This window comes from Astyanax mexicanus, chromosome 3, assembly GCF_023375975.1.
Source record: "Astyanax mexicanus isolate ESR-SI-001 chromosome 3, AstMex3_surface, whole genome shotgun sequence".
NCBI classification, from domain to species: domain Eukaryota; kingdom Metazoa; phylum Chordata; class Actinopteri; order Characiformes; family Acestrorhamphidae; genus Astyanax; species Astyanax mexicanus.
Genome location: NC_064410.1, coordinates 34,425,050 through 34,446,545, shown reverse-complemented (window position 1 = coordinate 34,446,545; position 21,496 = coordinate 34,425,050). Strand labels below are relative to the sequence as shown.

At 36.5% G+C, this 21,496-nt stretch overlaps 1 protein-coding gene and 1 long non-coding RNA gene across 7 annotated transcripts in view; one reads left to right on the top strand and one right to left on the bottom strand.

Moving 5' to 3' along the window:
• The first annotated feature begins 1,735 nt into the window (after positions 1–1,735).
• LOC103030905 (uncharacterized) overlaps positions 1,736–21,496 on the top strand; it is a 35,763-nt gene continuing 16,002 nt past the window's right edge. The window contains exons 1-2 of the long non-coding RNA XR_007438488.1: positions 1,736–1,933; positions 9,725–9,872. This is a non-coding gene — a long non-coding RNA (uncharacterized LOC103030905). The remainder of the gene's footprint in view (positions 1,934–9,724; positions 9,873–21,496) is intronic.
• LOC111195512 (perforin-1) overlaps positions 2,794–21,496 on the bottom strand; it is a 30,037-nt gene continuing 11,334 nt past the window's right edge. Inside the window, exons 1-3 of one of the 6 annotated variants that reach the window (XM_022683067.2) lie at positions 4,948–4,961; positions 4,270–4,805; positions 2,794–4,166 (exon numbers count right to left, since the gene is read on the bottom strand). In XM_022683067.2, coding sequence (XP_022538788.2) covers positions 2,975–4,166; positions 4,270–4,805 — 1,728 coding nt within the window. In that variant the 5' untranslated portion in view covers positions 4,948–4,961 and the 3' untranslated portion in view covers positions 2,794–2,974. Of the gene's footprint in view, positions 4,167–4,269; positions 4,806–4,947; positions 4,962–16,311; positions 17,012–17,114; positions 17,445–21,496 lie in introns of those variants that run through there. The other 5 variants (XM_049476407.1, XM_049476410.1, XM_049476411.1 and 2 more) reach the window with 5 other exon arrangements.

The window sequence follows — 21,496 nt, the reverse complement described above, 5'->3', positions numbered from 1 at the left end:
AAGTTTAAATAATTGAAAGAAGGCGGAAACTGCGTTGCTACCGGTTAAACGTAGCGCGATTTAAACTTCTGAACAGCGGTGAAGCTGAATGTGTTTTACAAAATACTATATTAACAGTTTAAACACATTTATGTGTTACTGTAGTTAGTCCTGCCTATATGCCGCTCTAAAACAGAAGTAACTGAATGAAAACATTAGAAAAGCCCTGACTTTAGATATTTTTAAATCAAAGATTAAAATACTCGTTTTTCTGGAATGGCACTTTCGTATTTTTTTCCTTTATTGCAGTAATTCCAAAATTTCTCCTCGGGGATCAATAAAGTGTCTGTCTGTCTGTCTTGCATTAAATTGTGTATACGTATGTGTACGTATATATATACACACACACACACACACATACGTATACACGATTTAATGCAATTACTGCAATAAAGGGAAAAAAATCACGAAAGTGCCATTCCATAAAACAAGTATTTTAATCTTTAAAAAGTCAGGGCTTTTCTAACGTTTTCATTCAGTTACTTCTGTTTAAGAGCGGCATATAGGCAGGACTAACTACAGTAGCACATAAATGTGTTTAAACTGTTAATGTAGTATTGTGTAAAATACTTAAACACATTCAGCTTCACCGCTGTTCAGAAGTTTAAATCGCGCTACGTTTAACCGGTAGCAACGCAGTTTCCGCCTTCTTTTGGCAGATCTGTTAAGGTGATTGGCTGCAGTAAAAAATGATGGACAGCTTGGTCTGTCTGAGGATTGGCTTAATAAAAAGTGATTGACAACGAAAGTGTAGTATCTGATTGGCTGCAGTCGAAAATGATTGACACATGCTCCGCCCTTTAGCCACGCCCACTGATGCTCCTGCCTGCAGCATTACCTTCTCAAAGACTCCGGGAGACCAAATCACAAGGCTGTACTGGTGCTGCATCTGCGTCATCTTCAGGAACACATGGCACTGTCAGAGAAGGCAGATACCTCTTTCTGTTTTATGTCATTTCTTTCAGAAATACAGACAATTCAAAAAGAGTTTTTAAACAAAAGAGTTTACAAGTTTGAAGTACACTGATAAAAAATAAGTTTCTTTTCTTTTTTACCAAACTGAAAACCTCTAGAACACAATTAGGAGAAAGATAGATGCCACAAGCCACCAAACCAAGCTAAACTGCTTGCATTTTGGCACCAAAGTTATCCAAAAGCAGTGTGTAAGGATGGTGAAGGAGAACATGCCAAGATGCATGAAAACTGTGATTAAAAATCAGGGTTATTCTACCAAATAATCTGAACTCGTATGAATATGAACTTGTTTTATTTGCATTATTTAAGGTCGGAAAGTGTTTTGTTATTTCATCCATTTCTTGGTTTCTGCAAATAAATGCTCTAAATGACAATATTTATTTATTATTTGGAATTTGGGAGAAATGGCCGTAGTTTATGGAATAAAAAAACAATCTTCATGTTACTCAAATATATACCTATAATATCAAAAATGCTACAACTGGTAAAGTAAAAGCATGTATGTAATATATGTATGTAATAGCAAATGCTTTTTATCGCAATTATTATAAGAGAAAATTCTTATAAAAAACTATTGTTACAAAAAAAGTATTAAAAAAATAATAATACAAATAGCAATACTACTAATAATGCCCTTAAATATTTTGTTTATAAATACGATACATTAGACATTACAGAACAGAAACGTTAATCTTACAAACCTCTGCGACACCCTTAGATTTTGAGCTCAATAAAGATTCTGAAGGGCGGGTTTTAGACAGACTTATTGCTGGAGAATTTTTGGTGGACCTGGCAACCCTGACAGCATACGTTGAGACTGAAGAGCGTGTACAGAGAAGAGAGAGCACGCAGGGAGTTTTAGCAGCAGCTGCGGGACCTGAATTCAGATCACTGGACGGATTTCTGTCTCTCAGCACAAGTAACTACTGACTTTGTAACAAGAGATTAGCATTAGCATTAGCATCTTAACTAGCAAAACACTAGCAAAGACTTGAGGGGTTCTGCCCACAAACCATAACCTAAACAGTGTTTTTTTTTTTTACGTGTGTTCTGTATTTAGTGCTGCATAGTGTCATTATTTGTTGTCGATAGATGTAAAATAGGACTTGTGACACTGTGAGAAGGCAAAGATGCTGAATTTGTATCTTTTAGTGTATTAATAGCAATGTATACAGTCACGTTTAGTAATACACTCAGAGTTTGTGCTTTTTAAATTTAAATCGTCATTTTATTTCTGTATGGGCACTTTTGTTCATTTTGACTAACTTATTAATCAAATGAGCACTTTGAATTGCTAAAATGTGACAAATCCAGAAAGCATAGAACTGCTAGTATGTGTCAAACCCTTAACAGAGTTGACAGTAAACAGAGTTTATTATTATTATTTTTTTTTTTACAGTTTGGTGCCTTAATCCCATCTATCTACATGCTTAACATATTACCATTTATTCAGAACAGAGATTCATTCAATATCATGATAACTTTTCCCTTAACATTTTATACACAATAAGGAGAAGGGTGTCATATCTAACTGCTTTCCTTTTGTTTCCCTCTAGAGCAAGTCACTATGTACAAGTCAGATTTTTAATTAGAATTGCTTGCAGATATTTAGCAGTTTTAACTTTTACTGTTTAAAGGTGACTTTGTGCAAATTGCCCAAACCACAGGAACATACAATATTATTATTAATGATTGGATTCATATTCTACAGAAAGTAAATATTCTACGCAGCGGACAATTTAATTGTGCAAAAAATGACAATTCACTTAGTTTGTGAATGCTTTAATTATGTCAGTGTACATCTCATTAAGCAGTCAAAAAGGCAGCAAGCATTGGTTCATTTATAAAAACAAATGTCAAAGCAGGATTATTGTATTTCATTAAAACAAACGTATGATTTGTCACACAAGTGAAATGAGCTGTTTCAGTAACAACTGCTGGACCTAAACCTTTTATGCTTTTACAGATAATCACTCTTATAGTAGAGCTTACTGGAGTTGTTCTGAGCTGCCTGGAGTTTCCACATATCTTTCACCAGAATGCCGTTTCTGGAGCGGAATATTTTGGCCAGTTTGGCGTCCATTGGAGAACGACTATAATTTTCACATTGTTTACCCTGCAGACTAGGAGCACAAATTAAAGAATAGGAGAAAACAAAGGTTCCATATTCAAAGTAACATGTCTCAGTCACATCTCCACTTCTCAGGTCAAAGGAGCACTCTCCAAGAAGATCACTGTTCCAGTAAGAGTCTGCGTCGTATACTTTGAAAGTGAGCTGTTGACTGATAGACAGCTTGACAGGACCATACTCAAAAGTTTCTCTCCAGCGGGGATTGTTGTCATCTGTAATCACTTCGGTGCGTCTGACTGTTTTCCCAAACGTTACTTCAACCGAGCCATCAGTTTCAGTCCATTTGTCTCCGTATAATTTGTTGGCCCTAAGCCTGAAAACCTTCAGCGTGGCTAGATTTTTTTTAGCAGGACAGCAGTTGGCCGTAATAACCTGACTTGTTTCACAGTTACAGGCACAGCGATCCCTTGGATTAGTGTGATGCCCAATCTTACAAGACTCAGAGCAAACATTTTTTAAACCATTTTCAAGGATATACGTCTCAATTGCTTTCTTGAGTCCTTTCTTAGCAGGGTGCTTGTTATCCAGCACGGAGTGCAGGGGTTGAAGAGAGTACATTACCACATCTGGGATGGTCTTCAGAGATTCCAGCCAAGCATTTAATGCATTTGGATGTGAAGTAGGAGAGAAAAGGATATCCTCACCATTGATGTTGCCTCCAATGATGTCTGTCTGTCGCTCATTAAACATTGAGCTGAATTTCTCCTTTGTGTTCAGTCTCTTCTTTAGCTCTTGACAGTGGTGGGCCTCTGCTTTCAGGGTGACACCGTTGTACGTACCCGATGCCTCCACATCCAAACAGTCTTTAACTGCCGTGTCGGTAAGGTCACTTGTTGATGCTTGACAGGTTCTAATAGCTGTTACCGCTTTCATCCTCCCACCTAAATTCACTCCTTTGGTATAGTGTGTGCCAAACAGGTCAATTATTTCCTGATAAGATTCTTTATTATATTCTGGTGGAAGAGACTTAACAGCCTGAAGAAACTCCTGATGCAGTGGTGGTGAAGATGCTATTTTGTAGCTGTGAAGAAATGGACTAATGTTTGATTTTTACACTGGGAAATTAAAACATTCTTAAAACAATCATCATGATTAAAATGTTTAAACAGGCAATATCAACTCACCTGTAGAAGCTGCATTTGACAACATGCTTGGTGAAACTGTACTTGTCTTCTTTGGACTTGTCCAATGCATATGTTGCTTCACGGGAATGAGTGCCTCCTAAAGAAACCGAAGCCGTCATTGGCACATCTAGTCCAGCTTTCCAGTTGTTCGAAATCGACGAGGTAGAACCTTTCGCGAGAGCTTCACTGGAGTCATAAATCATGCTGCCAACCTTCTTTGAACATTTTGGGAGGGTTCTCCAAAACTTCACAGCTACCGGTATCTTCTGCTTTACATTCTTCAAATATGAGTTCTGATACATTCTGCAACTACCGTTTCCTATGTCCCACTTCTCCATGTCGATCACGAAAGACCCTTTTCGCTCCATCTTCACAACGTCAAAGCCCTCTCCTCCAAGGTTGTATCCAGGTATGAAGTGAGCATCGTTGCATTCTTCTGGCCCACCTAGTTCTGGCTCTTCTTCTGCATTCAGTATGAAGAGAAGAGAACACCACATCCAGCAGGTGACAAGGCAACGGCACATCCACCCCATCATCTGAGACAGAAGAAAACAATAAATATTTTTTACTTAATAAACAATGCAGTAATGTCTATCTATATTATGTATTATCCAAATATTCATTTACTATGCCATTAAGACAAATATTCCAATTTCATTATATTCCATCAGTGCTTACCCCAGTCTTGGCTTTTGCTGAGATGTAAGCTGTACTAGCCCAATCCTTCATGTTAAATACTAGTGAAAGAGGGAGGGGCTTATTTCATTGGTAAGATGAATTACCATGTATCACATTCTATACATCATTTTTAGGTTTATGAGGTGCCCATTTTACAAAATCCAAATGTATTATTATGATTATTGAGTAGACACTAACTCATGACTCGTGTATTCAGGAAATTAAGTTCCTTTTATTCTGCTAGATTTAAATGCCTTACATATAAAAGAATCCTATTTTTTCTTATTAGAAATTAAACTTGCAAAACTGTCTAAACGCTTTACACTCAGCATTGCAGTCTAATTTTACATGTTCACTGTTTATGAGGGGATGGCAAAATGATCTTTAAATTTCCTGGATCTAATTTTCCCTTATACTTATTAATAAAATGTCAGTACAGAGTTTTACAGGTTGCGCAGATGGTATGTACAACCATTTTTTAAACAAATGAAAAAAGAAAATAGAACAATGACAAAAAATATTATTGTAACAGCTGTGAGTTTACTTTTGTAATTACCAAATGCAGTAGATTCTTTATTGTACTGTTTGTTTGTACTTCATTTTAATCTAAGCAGTTTGTTTATTGACTTTAAAATCCAACAATTTCGTTTTTTATGCGCTCCAAAGAACATCCCATTTTATGAATTATTATGGTTGTATGATGTTTCCCTCAATTTGCAAACTAAGCTCTAATTTTTTTGTAATGAAAAATAAAAGAAAACATCATTTACATGTGTTTATATGTCCACCCTTCAACATTTTAGTTCCACTCATTCACAGTGAAGCTGTAAGGAGTGTTTCACTGCACTGTTTTTGAAAAGGATATTAAAACAAGAGAGGCTATGAAAATAAAAGATAATTTACATACTTTAGTCTTAAAGGTGCAGTAATTTAAACATCCTGTTAAATTATAGCTTTATAACTATAAGCTTTAAAAAGGTTATGTAAAATGAATGTTGGTGGTTTGTAGTACATAAACCAACAGCAAAATCACACATTACCTCAGTGGTCAAATCATACATAGCTGGAAAAGGAAAGGATATGGGCCCTTTAAGGTAGTTCCTCATTAACACTTCATTTATTGTCATTCAAAACTTACAGAAAACATATTTATGATTTTAATGCAACATTAATAATTTATATTTCATATAATTTATTATCAGACAAGCTACATGGCTATAAAACTGTGCGTATGTAGCAAAACAATAAACACTATTGACATTGTTTGAATATTATATTGAATTATTACAACAATTATTTTCAATGGCAATAGATAAATGAAACCTAACTGAAATACTATTGTTCTTTGCACACATGCAACTTATACTACAGTAAAGGAAATTATTTGATCCCTTGCTGATTTTGTAAGTGTGCCCACAGACAAAGACATGAACAGTCTATAATTTTAAAGGTAGGTTAATTTTAATAGTGAGAGATATGATATCAAAAATAGAATCCAGAAAATCACATTGTATAAATTATTTAAATTAATTTGCAATTTTCAGAGAGAAATAAGCATTTGATTCCTCTGGCAAACAAGATTCAATACTTGGTGGCAAAACCCTTGTTGGCAAGCACAGCAGTCAGACATTTTTTGTAGTTTATTGTGAGGTTTATGCACGTCAGGAGGAGTTTTTGTCCACTCCTCTTTGCAGATCATCTCTAAATCATTAAGATTTTGAGGCTGTCGTCTGTCAACTCTTGAGCTTCAGATTCTACAGATTAAAGGTCTGGAGACTGGCTAGGCCACTTCCTGACCTTAATGTGCTTCTTTTTGAGCCGCCCCTTTGTTGCTTGGCTGTATGTTGTGGATCATTGTCATGCTGGAAGACCTAGCCACTAAACACTTTTTTTATGTCCTGGTGGAGGGACGGAGGTACATGGCTCCATCCATTCTCCCAATGATTTGGTTAAATAGTCCTGTTCCCTTAACATAGAAACACCCCATGATACATAATATTCCCACCTCCAATCTCCAAACATGACAAGTTGAGTTAATGCCAAAGTGCTCAATTTTTGTCTCATCTGACCACAGCACCATCTCCCAATCTCTCTTAAAATCATCCATGTTTTCATTGGCAAACTTCAGACAGGCCTGCACATGAACAGGGGGGCCTTGTGGGCACTGCAGGATTTTAATCCATTACGGCAGGGGTGTCAAACTCATTTTGGCCGAGGGCCACATTGGCATATTGGCTGTCCTCCGAGGGCCAGATGTAACTTATAAATGTAATAAAATGTAACCAAATGTAATATATGTAAATGAATGTAATTACTCCTTAATGTTAAATAACTCTCAATATATTATTTATTCAATCAAATATTACAGTTGCATGGAAAAAATGTTTGCTTGTTGCTCTATTAACATAAATCCTTTTAATTTGTCATGTCATGAAATCCAAAAACTCCATCAATCAAGAACCAAACTATTCAAGTGAATAGAAATGACATCAAGTTATATTAACTTTGAAATTATTAACTGAAATAAGGCTTAATAAATATAAAATCAAAAATTGTGAGCTGTTAAGAACATAGCATTTCCTCAGATTTAGCAGTTCCTCATCCAACCACTAGTGGGAGCTGCAGCAGCAGCACCACAAGTCCGCAGTCTTTACTGAGTCAGAGCTACAGCCCAGCCACGGGCTACAGGGCTCAGCTCAGCCAGTCTGGAGCGTTTTTAAAATTTTTAAGTTCTTCTGTGTATGAAATAAAGATTTTTGTAACCGAATAATACAGCTCTCTACAGTTCATCTTTCAGCCCAATCAGCTAACAGCAGCCGTTTAGAGCATGAGTCACTGCTGGGATTACATTATAAACAGGTCAGTTATCGCGCTGCTAACCTCAGGATGTTTATAACTACGGAGTTTAGTGGACACACCACGGCTGCAAGGTTAGACTGTTGAAGGCTACTGAAGACTATTAAAGGCTATTGGAGGTTATTGAAAGGGTTATTGAGGGCAGAAATCAGTAAAGGCTGGTTAAATAAGTGATTCACGTCCTCGTACTTTGCTGCGGTGAAACTGCGACTAGCGCTGTCCCAGTGATGTTTATTAACGTCATTAAAACAGATTTTGTCAGCTATTGTCTTATAAATATTTACACAGAACTTATATCTCTCCTAAAAAGCGTTTATTTTGGTCAGTAACACTCTTCGTAACACAAAAGGCATACCGGTCTTTCGCCTTGAAGCACAGCCGTCCGTCTGCATCAACTTCTCTTTTTCTGGACATTATGGGATAAACATTTATATGTCTCAATTCCACCCGCGAAGTTACACCTTCCCTCCGGCAGTGTTTCCACATCAATGACTACACTGCCGTGTAGTGGCAGTAAGCCGTAACTTTGCGGGTAATACAATCGACAAGCATTGTGGGAAATGTATTTTTTGGTCAAAGAACGCTTCTGACTTATTTATTATAGACACTAAGATCTTACAAGCTCTCGCGGGCCACATAAAAAGACGTGGCGGGCCACATTTGGCCCGCGGGCCTTGTGTTTGACACATGTGCATTACGGCGTAAGGTGTTACCAATAGTTGTCTTGGTGACTGTGGTCCCAGCTGCCTTGAGATCATTATTAAGTTCCCCCCTTGTACTTTTAGGCTGGTCTTTCACCTTTCTCGTGATCAATGATACCCCACAAGGTGAGATTTTGCAGACAGCCCCAGATCAATGTTGACTGACAGTCATTTTGTATTTCTTCTATTTTCTTTTTTTACTACTGCACCACCAGTTGTCTCCTTCTCACCCAGCATCTTACTTATGGTTTTGTAGCCCATTCCAGCCTTTTGCAGGTCTGTGATTTTGTCCCTGACATCCTTGTTGTAGAGGCTAGACTCTGACTGAGTAATTGAGTAACAAGTTGATTAGGAACGTTTAACTGGTCTGTAGAAGAACTCTAAATGATTGGTAGGGGATCAAAATGCACATAAATTTATAAAATTTATACAATGTGATTTTACAGACTGTTGTCTGTGGGCAAACTTACAAAATCAACAAGGCATCAAATAATTATTTCCTTCACTGTATGTGTATATGTTTATTACATCACATATTTAAAATTGTATATGTGTATAATAAACAAAATAAAATATTTATTATAAAATAAATGTTATTGCTTTGTCTTGTATTTTGTTTTTAATTAAAATGGCCCTGTGAACAGGTGTTATAAATAAGCATTTCCCTATAAACACAATTGAATGTTCCAGTATGTCCTCTTGTGCTGTGCTGTTTTCCGTATTATTATTATTATTATCGTTATTATTATTATTATTATTAATAATAATAATAATAATAATAATGATTTATATTTGCTAAGTAAAGGGTGATGTTGGAATAAAGAGAATAAAAGTTTAGTATTATTTGTAATTATCATCCAACATCTGGACAAATGAATGCTTTTATATCAGATAACATCACAGTATGTCCATGTTTCTGCTGAATCTCAAATCCTTCCTTATCGCCTACAGGGGACCACAGTTCTATAATATTCTGCTTAGAGTAAATAATTTAGTGACGTGAAAGACGTAAATATCAATTTTTATGTTTTTAAATCTGAGTACTGCTATTGTCCAGTAGTTTGAAGGGGAGAAGTTCAGTGTTGGATCATATTCCAGTTAACTGATAAAATCAGTGGAATTTTTATTGTGTAGTTTTAATAGAATAATTGAGGGGGCTGTGTCCCACCCTATGGCAAACCTGATCCTAAAGAACTGTTTTTTTTCCTTCTCAATGGCAGGTCCTTCTATAACAGATGGAAGGTAAAGAAGAGAGGGAACCATGGGCCCGCCCTCAAGGCACGGCACAGCACACACCTCCCCAGCAGTGCCCAGCTAAACACCCTGTAACTGATGAACAATGGATGGAGGCAGGCCTGAAGTCAACAGGTCAGTGGTTTACAGTCATCATTTTATATATTTTTTCCATTTCCAACAACAAGACAACAGTTACCTTTATTTTCACAGACTAGTACTTTTCACATACATTGAAAATAAAATAAACTCAAAACAAACATTTAGTTTATTGTCAGCTGAGTATATAATTATAAATATTGTATTCAAACCATTGTTAAAACATAATCAGGTCATGTCAGCACCTCTGAATGGAAATCTTATTGGTTTATGGGGCCGTATGTTTTGTTGATATTTTTCTAATAATAAACTTTACAAATTGACATTCCCTTCACTGCATGACCAAAACTGACTTAATAAAAGGTTTCAATCTGGTCTAAGAATTAAATGTATAACTTAGTTTCCCGCACAAGTCAAAATCAAAGACAGAACCAATCAGAATCTTCCTTTTGCAATAGGAGATAGCAACAGGGAGTCAAAAAAGTCCTTATACGCTGGTCAAACTCAGAGGCAGAACCAATCACTATTTTGGTGAAGGGGCGGGAAATCTCTACAGTGAACTTGCAAGTGAGCTTTGAGAACAGCTGCAGCTAATTTCTCCATTAATCCAGAAAATGTTTTTTATTGCGATATGTGAATTAACATTAATACACCTGGTTGCGGTTTGTGTTCCAAAGTGTAAGGCATTTACTACATTTCAGGTACAGTATTTTTTAAATGCTAAATCATTAAGGTAGGACCTAATGTTCTCTGAATAGCACCACAAGAGCACTGTGTGAATCATGCAGGAATAAAACATATTATATTACAGAGAGAGTCTGAATGTAGAACTGTGGAGTCAGGGTTGCCAGTCAGTCAGGGGTCCAGTGATTAAAAAAAACAAAAACAAAAAACAGAACAGTTAGATATAAATTATTAAGGAATTGGCTCTTCAGAAAGAGATTCTAAGATGTTTTGCATAAAGGATGTACCGATTTGGTCTCAGATGGCTTGAACAAAATGTTAGTTTAGATGTAAATGGAAAAATATTTTTTTATGGCCAGCATGATCTTAGATATTTGGGCTAAGCCCTGCTCCTGCTAAAACCAACTAGGCAGTAGTGATGCTTCTTTCAGTTTTGTCTGGGTGTTGGTGAAGGGTTTTCTAAATAAATATATGCCCTGTGTTGTGTTATTGTAGCCATGGTAAAAGGAGTTAACGGCTAATTGTTTTATTTTTTTCTAAAAAAAAAAATATTTATTTCTATTATATATATATTTTTTTCTCTGCTCTTGTCTCCCTTAAACTTTTTAGTGAACTTCACCAAGCTTTATTAAATAGTTAAAATTGTAAAAACCTAAGAGATATTTAAAAAAAAAAAGTGTTAATATAATTGAATATATTGTTCTTTTTGGGGTTACCCTTTGTTTGTGAGTGGGGCGCTAATTAGTGTGGCACCGTTTCTGTTGATACTGAGCTTTCGCGGCAAAATGCCCCAAAAGCACTGCAGCTGCTGAGCTGGTAAGAAGGCATTTTACTCTCTCCCGTTAATTTCTACTTCTAAATAAGTAAAAGCTGATATTTTAAGTGATTTCTGAAAATATGGTTGACAGCACTGGTTAACATGTATATGAACTTATATTTTCAAACTTTTAAGTTAATTAATACTTTTAATGCTGGTGTTGCTCCACCCGTTTTTTTATGCCTCGTGCAGGCGGGAGAGAGAGAGAAGTAGGGGAGGGAGAGACAGAGCCTGTGTGTGTATGCCTGTGTACTAATTCTGCCCCATGTCTCACTCAGGTATGAGTCGATGTTAAAAGTGGTTTATTTAATGCTTTATAACTTTAGAGTTGGTTAAAAAAAATGAATTTAAAAAAATATTTGAATCAGTTATTTTTCTCTGTTTTAGTTTATTGTGTAGTTTAACTGGTCATGTGCTCTGCCAATGTTTTAACTATATAGCTAACTGTTGGTTATTGAAAATACATGTTTTAAATGTGAGCATTGTTTCTCCTATGTGGAGTTAGTTATACTGCTGTTCTATTAGCATTTAGTTCTATACAAGTGATCTGTGAATTTTTTTTGTAGCTTTCCATTTTTATAGTTATATGTATTTTATGTATTTTGTGAATATATGTGTATATATATCTATATATATCTATATATATATTAAAAAAAAAAAAGCACTGCAGCTGCTGAGCTGGCGGGAGAGAGAGAGAAGTAGGGGAGGGAGAGACAGAGCCTGTGTGTGTATGCCTGTGCACTGATTCTGCCCCATGTCTCACTCAGAATAAACAACGCAGAGCATCATATTACGGTGTGGAGTGTGGCTGTTTTTCTCGTCCAGTGTCCATTGTCCGGTTAATGTCTGCTACATTATCACTGTGCTTGATGAGTGCCAGGCAGTGGTGTTGATTTCCGGTTTGCCAAGGGATGTGTCACACAGGACCTAGATGGTTAACATCACCGTAAAGTTATTTGATGCTTTTTGTACATCTCTAATTCATATTATACAGGTCTGGAAAACAATAAAGCAGGGGTCGGCAATTAAGTTTGGCCGCGGGCCAGATTTTTTCCAAGCCATTACATGGCGGGCCACAAGCACTTGGCGGGGGGGGGTTTGGCGGGCGCGGTGGCGGGAGGGCGCTCTTAAAATGACAAGCAGACATTCAAGTGGGCTGATGTGGGTGAAATCTGTGGACTGACCATTGGGGGCGCTATTAATGATATACCTGTTTGTTAAATAAAAAAAAACAAACGAATAAAAAAAAAAATAACAGAATAAAGAAGCTAGCAGTTATCTAACAGCCCGTGGCTCTATCAAAATATCTTTAATAAATTTTTCTGTTTTGGAAAATTAAGTTTCTAAATAAAGAGCATTTTTGAGACGGACAGTCCGATTTTTTTTTTCATTATAGTTCAACCTCACGGGCCAGATGTTTCTTGCTTGCGGGCCGCATCTGGCCCGCGGGCCGCCTATTGCCGACCTATGCAATAAAGAGACCACTTCTGTTTTTGAATCAGTTTCTCTGATTTTGATATTTATAGGTATATTTATAGGTGTATAATTTAACGGCAACTCAAATCTGGATTTTTTTTACGGAAGAGCAGCTTTAACCAACACATCCCTTCTTATTACATCCTGGCTCCAAATAACTCCAAAGAAAAGTCAGTAGCTTAGGGGTTCACATCCTTTTCCCCCCCTCACTGTGAATGTTAACATGTTGTGTTCAATAAAACCATGCAAACATATATTTTTTAGGTATTAGTTTAAGCAGAATGTGTTTGTCTATTGCTGTGACTTAGATGAAGATCAGAAAACATTTAACGACCAATTTATGCAAATATCCAACTGTATATACCTAATATATGTTGCATACCATGTTTGGTGAAGCGATTCAGTGCTAGATTTATTTTGTGAATTTGTGCAGTGATTTACTGTGCTGCCTGTATACTTTCTAAGTTAGGACAGCCTCTCAGCTTGACGAGTAACTGAATGCCATAGATTATAAATTAGTGAACCTTTATCTTGCATGTTCATTAAGGTAAAGCAATAAAATCAATGTACCCTTAGACATTTGTATACAGTATATGTTAAATATACTGTATATATGTTAACGTAGTATTTTCAGTTTTCAGCATGTTGAAAGTTTGCTACTTACATGGCTTTACCTTTATATTACTCAAATCTTTTATATTATATATTCAAGCACTTCAAATATTGTGTCAAATGTAAAAACCATTAAGACAAATCTGAAACTGAAAATCTGACAAAATCAGTTTAGGTGGTAATTAATGGGCAGTTATGAATAGTATTTTGGAAATCTACAATGGCTTGCAAAAGTATTCATACCCTTTGAACTTTTTCACATTTTGTCACCTTACAACCACAAACTTAAATGTATTTTATAGAGCTTATATTCTTGCAGCTGCTGTTTCTGAATAGGTATTTTAACATGCAGTGGTTCTCAAACTGTGATACGGGTACCACTGGTGGTACTCACAGCATCCCAAGGTGGTACACTAGATGACCTCTTAAAATCATCTGCTTGAATTAAAATATTAAAAACTGAAATCTCTAAAGTTTCCACCTGTAATTTTCCTAACATTGCGTTTGTTTTTGTTTAGTGCATTACCCGGTAGAACCTGTATGAGCTCACTTCAGTCCTTCACTTTCAGAGCTACAGTTTTATCATTATTAACATCAGTTTTATTGGGCCTACAGTAAAACCTTGTGGAACGCCACAAGATACAATAACCTACATCAATCAGCCAGTCACCAACGGTTTACTACAGTTTCTGCATTACAGTGTCATATTTGAATAAGTTTTTCCTTCTCAGTAGCAATACTGTATTAACCAGAAACAATAACCAATCAAATAACTTACCTAATTATACTAACATACAGACTGCAAAAGTGAGCAAGCTTCACACAACAGGTGACGAACAATTGGCTAAATGTATGATGGCGTGTGGATTACACATCTAGATTACTGTTTATGAATAACATTGTGTGTGGTAACTACATGTGTTTCTGTGAAATGGCTTGTAGGTGGTACTTTGAAGTTTTAGTTTGGTCATTGGCAGTACATGGCCTAAAAACTTCTGTTCTAAAAGATTTGAAGATACTTAATATACTAAATATATATTTTAGGGGTGTGGCTTACTAGTCTCTCACAGGCCAGTAGAGAGACCAGTAAAGTTTTGCACATTATGCAAATTAGCAAAAAGTTGCTTGCAATTTGCTAATTGTTTGAATTTTCAAACAATAAAATTAGAGCTGTAAAATAGGCTATTGTAGTACAGTCTTGGCCCACAGTCCACTAGCAAAAACACTTACAGACCTCATTAAAGCTGCAACAGAATGGCCACACAGTGGCCAATGTGAGACAAAGTGGTGTTGTTGATATTTTTTGTCATTTTTGCGCACAAGTATGCACATCACTGGAAGACGCTGCTGTTTAGCGATAAATTGGAATCCAGAGATGTGACTGGGAATTTGAGCGCGGCTAAATCACTATTTGACTTGCTTTACCAACCAAAAATGTAAAGGGCATTAGCTGACACAGTTGGCATGTTGAGTTGGTCCTTTACATGTATCAGTAGCTTCAGCAGCAAGTATTCTTATTTAGCTTTTTCTTTGGAACATCAAGCTGTGAGTGAATGATTTGTTAATATATATATATATATATATATATATATATATATATATATATATATATATATATATATATATATATATTTGTGGGTGTGCAGTCTTGTTACATTTAAAATAATGGACCAATTGAAAAAAAAAACACTGAGGTTTCTTGATCTAATTGAACATTGTGTACTGGTTCCAGTGTTGTATGTACTGTTTATATAATGTCATTTACAATGCAGCATTTATATTAAACATTTAATACTCTTTATAGAAAGACAATGTAGTCAGTTTGTGAATGCTTTAATTAAATCAAAATACATCTTACATGGCAGTCAAAAGTTCAGCAAGCATTGCCAAAGCAGGATTATTGCATTTTCTTAAAAAATACAGCTAAAAAAAAAGACCACTTAAAAATTTTGAGTTTCTTTGATTTTACCAAATTTAATTGAATTGAATTACATCTGAATGTAATCAAGAGAAAGATTGATGATCACAGACATCAAACCAAGCTGCACTGCTGGAATTTTTTGTAAGACTGCTGGAGGAGAACATGCCAAAATGCATAAAAACTGTGATTAAAAACCAGGGTTTTCCACCAAATATTGATTTCTGAGCTCTTAAAACTTTATGAATATGAATTTGTTTTCTTTGCATTATTTGAGGTCTGAAAACTCAAATTTCAGACATTATTGTTCATTTTACAGAAACATATACCTATAAACAGCAAAATCAGAGAAACTGATTTAGAAACTGAAGTGATCTCTTCATTATTTCCAAAGCTGTATTTTTGATTTGTCAAACTAGCAATAAGAGCTAAGCTGTTTAAGCAACATAACTGCCGGACATGATCTGGTTCTGCTTTTACAGATAATCACTCTTATAGTAGAGCTTACTGGAGTTATTCTGGGCTGCCTGGAGTTTCCACATATCTTTAGCCAGAATGCCGTTTCTAGAGCGGAATATTTTGGCCAGTTCGGCGTCCATTGGAGAACGACTATAATTTTCACATTGTTTACCCTGCAGACTAGGAGCACAAATTAGAGAATAGGAGAAAACAAAGGTTCCATGTTGGAAGTAACATGTCTCAGTCACATCTCCACTTCTCAGGTCAAAGGAGCACTCTCCAAGAAGATCACTGTTCCAGTAAGAGTCTGCGTCGTATACTTTGAAATTGAGCTGTTGACTCATAGACAGCTTGACAGGACCATACTCAAAAGTTTCTCTCCAGCGGGGATTGTTGTCTTCTTTAATCACTTCGGTGCGTCTGACTGTTTTCCCAAACGTTACTTCAACAAAGCCATCAGTTTCAGTCCATTTGTCTCCGTGTAAGTTGTGTGCCCTAAGCCTGAAAACCTTCAGCGTGGCTAGATTTTTTTCAGCAGGACAGCAGTTGGCTGTAATAACCTGACTTGTTTCACAGTCACAGGCACAGCGATCCCTTGGATTAGTGCGATGCCCAATATTACAAGACTCAGAGCAAACATTTTTTAAACCATTTTCAAGGATATACTTCTCAATAGCTTTCTTGAGTCCTTTCTTAGCAGGGTGCTTGTTATCCAGCACGGAGTGCAGGGGTTGAAGAGAGTACATTACCACATCTGGGATGGTCTTCAGAGATTCCAGCCAAGCATTTAATGCATTTGGATGTGAAGTAGGAGAGAAAAGGATATCCTCACCATTGATGTTGCCTCCAATGATGCCTGTCTGTCGCTCATTAAACATTGAGCTGAATGTATCATTTGTGTTCAGTCTCTTCTTTAGCTCTTGACAGTGGTGGGCCTCTGCTTTCAGGGTGACACCGTTGTACGTACCCGATGCCTCCACATCCAAACAGTCTTTAACTGCCGTGTCGGTAAGGTCACTTGTTGATGCTTGACAAGTTCTAATGGCTGTTACCGCTTTCATCCTCCCACCTAAATCCACTCCTGTAGTATAGTGTGTGCCAAACAGGTCAATTATTTCCTGATAAGATTCTTTATTATATTCTGGTGGAAGAGACTTAACAGCCTGAAGAAACTCCTGATGCAGTGGTGGTGAAGATGCTATTTTGTAGCTGTGAAGAAATGGACTAATGTTTGATTTTTACACTGGATAATTAAAACATTCTTAAAACAATTATCATGATTAAAATGTTTAAACAGGCAATATCGACTCACCTGTAGAAGCTGCATTTGACAACATGCTTGGTGAAACTGTACTTGTCTTCTTTGGACTTGTCCATTGCATATGTTGCTTCACGGGAATGAGTGCCTCCTAAAGAAACCGAAGCCGTCATTGGCACATCTAGTCCAGCTTTCCAGTTGTTCGAAATTGAGGAGGTAGAACCTTTCGCGAGAGCTTCACTGGAGTCATAAATCATGCTGCCAACCTTCTTTGAACATTTTGGGAGGGTTCTCCAAAACTTCACAGCTACCGGTATCTTCTGCTTTACATTCTTCAAATATGAGTTCTGATACATTTGGCAACTACCGTTTCCTATGTCCCACTTCTCCCACGAAAGACCCTTTTCGCTCCATCTTCACAACGTCAAAGCCCTCTCCTCCAAGGTTGTATCCAGGTACGAAGTGAGCATTCTTGCATTCGTCTGGCCCACCTAGTTCTGGCTCTTCTTCTGCATTCAGCATGGAGAGAAGAGAACACCACATCCAGCAGGTGACAAGGCAACGGCACATCCACCCCATCATCTGAGACAGAAGAAAACAATAAAAAAAATGTACTTAATAAACAATGCATGAATCTCTCTGTGATCTAGATTATATATTATAGAAATATTCGGTTAATATACTATTAAAATCAATATTATAATTTCATTATATTCCTCAGTGCTTACCTTAGTCTTAGTTTTTGCTGATATGTGAGCTGTACTAGCCCAACCTTTCATGTTAAGTACTAGTGAAAGAGGGAGGGGCTTCATTAGAATTCTATATATTATTTATAGTTTTATAAGGTGTTGAGTAGACACTAACTAATGACTCATGTATTCAGGATATTAGGTTCCTTTCATTCTGCTAGACTAAAACCCCTAACAGCCCGCTTTCTCTAAGTAGAAATTGAAGTCACAGAATGTCCAGAAGCGCTCCAAAGAACATCCCTTTTTATGAATTATTATGGTTGTATAAAGTTCCACTTAATTTGCAAACTAATCTTTAAACTTATTTCATTTACATATATTTTTATGTCCAGCGTTCAACATTTTAGCTTTACTAATTCACAGTGAAGCTGTAAGAAGTGTTTTGCTGCACTGTTTTGAAAAGGATATTAAAACAAGAGAGGCTTTCAAAATAAATGTCATTTACATACTTTAGTCTTAAAAGGTGCAGTAATATAAACATCCTGTTAAGTTCTAGAGAAGAAAATAGCTTTAAAAAGGTCATGTAAAATGAATGTTGGTGGTTTGTAGTACATAAACCAACAGCTAAATTATACATTACCTCAGTGGTCAAATCATACACAGCTGGAAAAGGGAAGGATATGGGCCCTTTAAGGTAGTTCCTCATTAACACTTAATTTATTGTCATTCAAAACTTACAGAAAACATATTTATGATTTTTAATTAAACATTAATAATTTGTATTTAATATAATTTATTATCAGACAAGCTACATGCCTATAAAACTGCTTATGTCGCAAAAGACAAAACAAAAATATAGCCACAAGTGGCAGTCAGCGGGTTCAAGCACCAACTGGCACAATGGGGCCTACTAGAGCACAGGATGGTGATGTGTAAGAAGGTGTATTATAATTGGAGACACCCTGTCACATTTATAGATGATCAATAGTCTTTAACCTGTTATTAATGTTGAGCAGAGTCCTTTCAACATGATCAGTGCTTAAATTCACATACAAATCTATTGATGTTTGTAGGATATCCATTAAATGAGTTACAATTAGTCAAAAGGCATCTACATGTTATGTTTTTTGAACAGGAGACTTCAACCAGAATGTTCACAAAGTGGTGTTCAGATTGACCATTCGATCTTTCAAAATAAGCTGAAGTTTTTGACCACAAAAGTAAATTAACACAAAGGAGTGAGTGTTCTGACATGACATGTAATTACAAAGTTGTTCTAAGTCTAGTTCTGAATTAAATGGCACTTCATCACAGTAATATTGTACAGAAGTGTTTAACATTGTGAGATGATTACAGCAAATACTGAGAGTGGTGTTCAGATTGACCATTTGACCTTTTCAAAATAAGCTGAAGTTTTTGACCAAACAAGTTTATATGAACACCAAGGAGTGAATGTTCTGACATGACACGTTATTACAAAGTTGTTCTAAATCTATGTCTGAATTAAATGGCGCTTCATCAAGCTGAACTCTGCAGAGAGTGAGTACTGCCAGTTTGTGTGTATTGTTGTCTAAACAAGATTGTGTGATTGTGGGTGTTGGCGGCTGGAGAGAGGAGAGGAGAAGGGGGGCCACTTCACTCATAGAGAAAAACCCCATTCTGGACAGATATTTCCACATAACAGAGGAACTTTACATTTTTTCAATTAACATGCATAGGCAAAGTTTTAGAGTACAGAAAGCTGAGTAACATGACTCCAGATGTTTAGCTATAGCTATATACTGTATAGTAAAATAGTTTTTTCTTAATCTTTGAAGTGTCTATTTTAAGATTCTGACAGGTAACAGGATGAAATAATGTCCCATGACATTTATTTTTAACCCTTTATTGCATCTATGCTAATTCCTAACCGGAAAAAAATTATGAAGAAAATGGCATAGCTCCTTGAGTTATCAACCTATACAGACAAATGAGCACACTTTTCCATACAATTCTGGGCCAAAGAATTCAACAAAATGGTTAAACTTATTTTTAAGTTTTTTACACATTTTGACTCAATTCTGGGACAACAATATCAAAAATTAGCAGAAACTGTTCATTTGCCTGTATGTTTTCACATTATACTAAATTCCTGCACACTAAATAAAAACATCCAGAGATTTGTCTTAATCCTTAAAGTGTCTTCTTTAAGATTCTGACAGGTAACAAAACAAAAAATGTCCTGTGGGGCTTATTTTTAAACCTTTTACTACATCTATCCCAAATCTGAACCAAAAAAAATATGAAGACATTGGCATAGCTCCTTCAGTTAAAAACATATACAGTCAAATGAGCACACTTTTCCATATAATTCTGGGCCAATGAATTCCATAGAATGATTGTTTTGAAGTTTTTGACACATTTTTACCCAATTCTAGGACAAAAAGATTAAAAACAGCAGAAAATGTTATGGTTGCCTGTATGTTTTCACATTATACATTATATTCACATTATGAAAATACTTTTAGATCCTGACAGGTACTAGGGTAAAAAATGTAATCAGCTGCAGAACTAATTGATGATAAAATCCAACAATGTACTAAAAATAAAGTATTAGTATAGTGTGGTATTGATAATTTTAATCCTCATTATCACTACTGAAGAGACCATCAAAGTCTATCTTTTAAATCTCTGTCCCTTCCTCCTGACCATCAGTCCCCTCTCCAATCAATCCTGTCTCTTCTGCTCTTGCAAAAAATGTCAACAAGAGAAGGAGGGAAGATGAGGTAAACTGACCAGACCGGCTCCAACACCCCCTCTTCCATTGTCTTCTCCCAACCCATGCCCTCATCGTAAGGGTTTGGCCTTTGAGATTTTTGCTGATCTGTCCCTTTTTAGCAGGCAACCCTGTAGTTTACTCTGTCTACTTTAAAACTTGCATCCAGGGCTCTGTTACCACCCACCATCATTTGCAGCATCTTGGTTCTCACAGGATCAATGGAGGTCAGTTGGCCAAGGGACATATATCACATTATCTCCTGTTGGAGCTCATTGCTGACCTGCCACAATGTACAAAGCTGCAGCTTCTTCATTGGAGCTACTTTGCCGTTGCTCTTAAAAGAACACTGGTGCAGCATAGTATCCCAGAAGAGTGCTGCAGTATTTAGATCCCAGAGCTCCAACTAGCTTACTATGCAAGCAAGTTCCGTGGTTAAGAATCATGGTAAGGTTGACACTGCTGACATGGTAAAGGAGGTTCAGTAATATGTCGGTGTTCGGGGTCCACATCACACTGTATTCCCACTTTACAGCTTGGTGAAGGTGCAGGACAACACGGGTGTCTGTCTCCTCCTGGTTTGACTGCAGGGCGTGGATCTCTGAAGCCTGAACCCTTAACAAAATGTAAAATATTTAACACATACACTACCGTTCAAAAGTTTGGGGTCACTCAAACAATTTTGTGTTTTCCATGAAAAGTCACACTTATTCACCACCATACGTTGTGAAATGAATAGAAAATAGAGTCAAGACATTGACAAGGTTAGAAATAATGATTTGTATTTGAAATAACATTGTTTTTACATCAAACTTTGCTTTCATCAAAGAATCCTCCATTTGCAGCAATTACAGCATTGCACACCTTTGGCATTCTAGCTGTTAATTTGTTGAGGTAAGCTGGAGAAATTGCACCCCACGCTTCTAGAAGCAGCTCCCACAAGTTGGATTGGTTGGATGGGCACTTCTGGCGTACCATACGGTCAAGCTGCT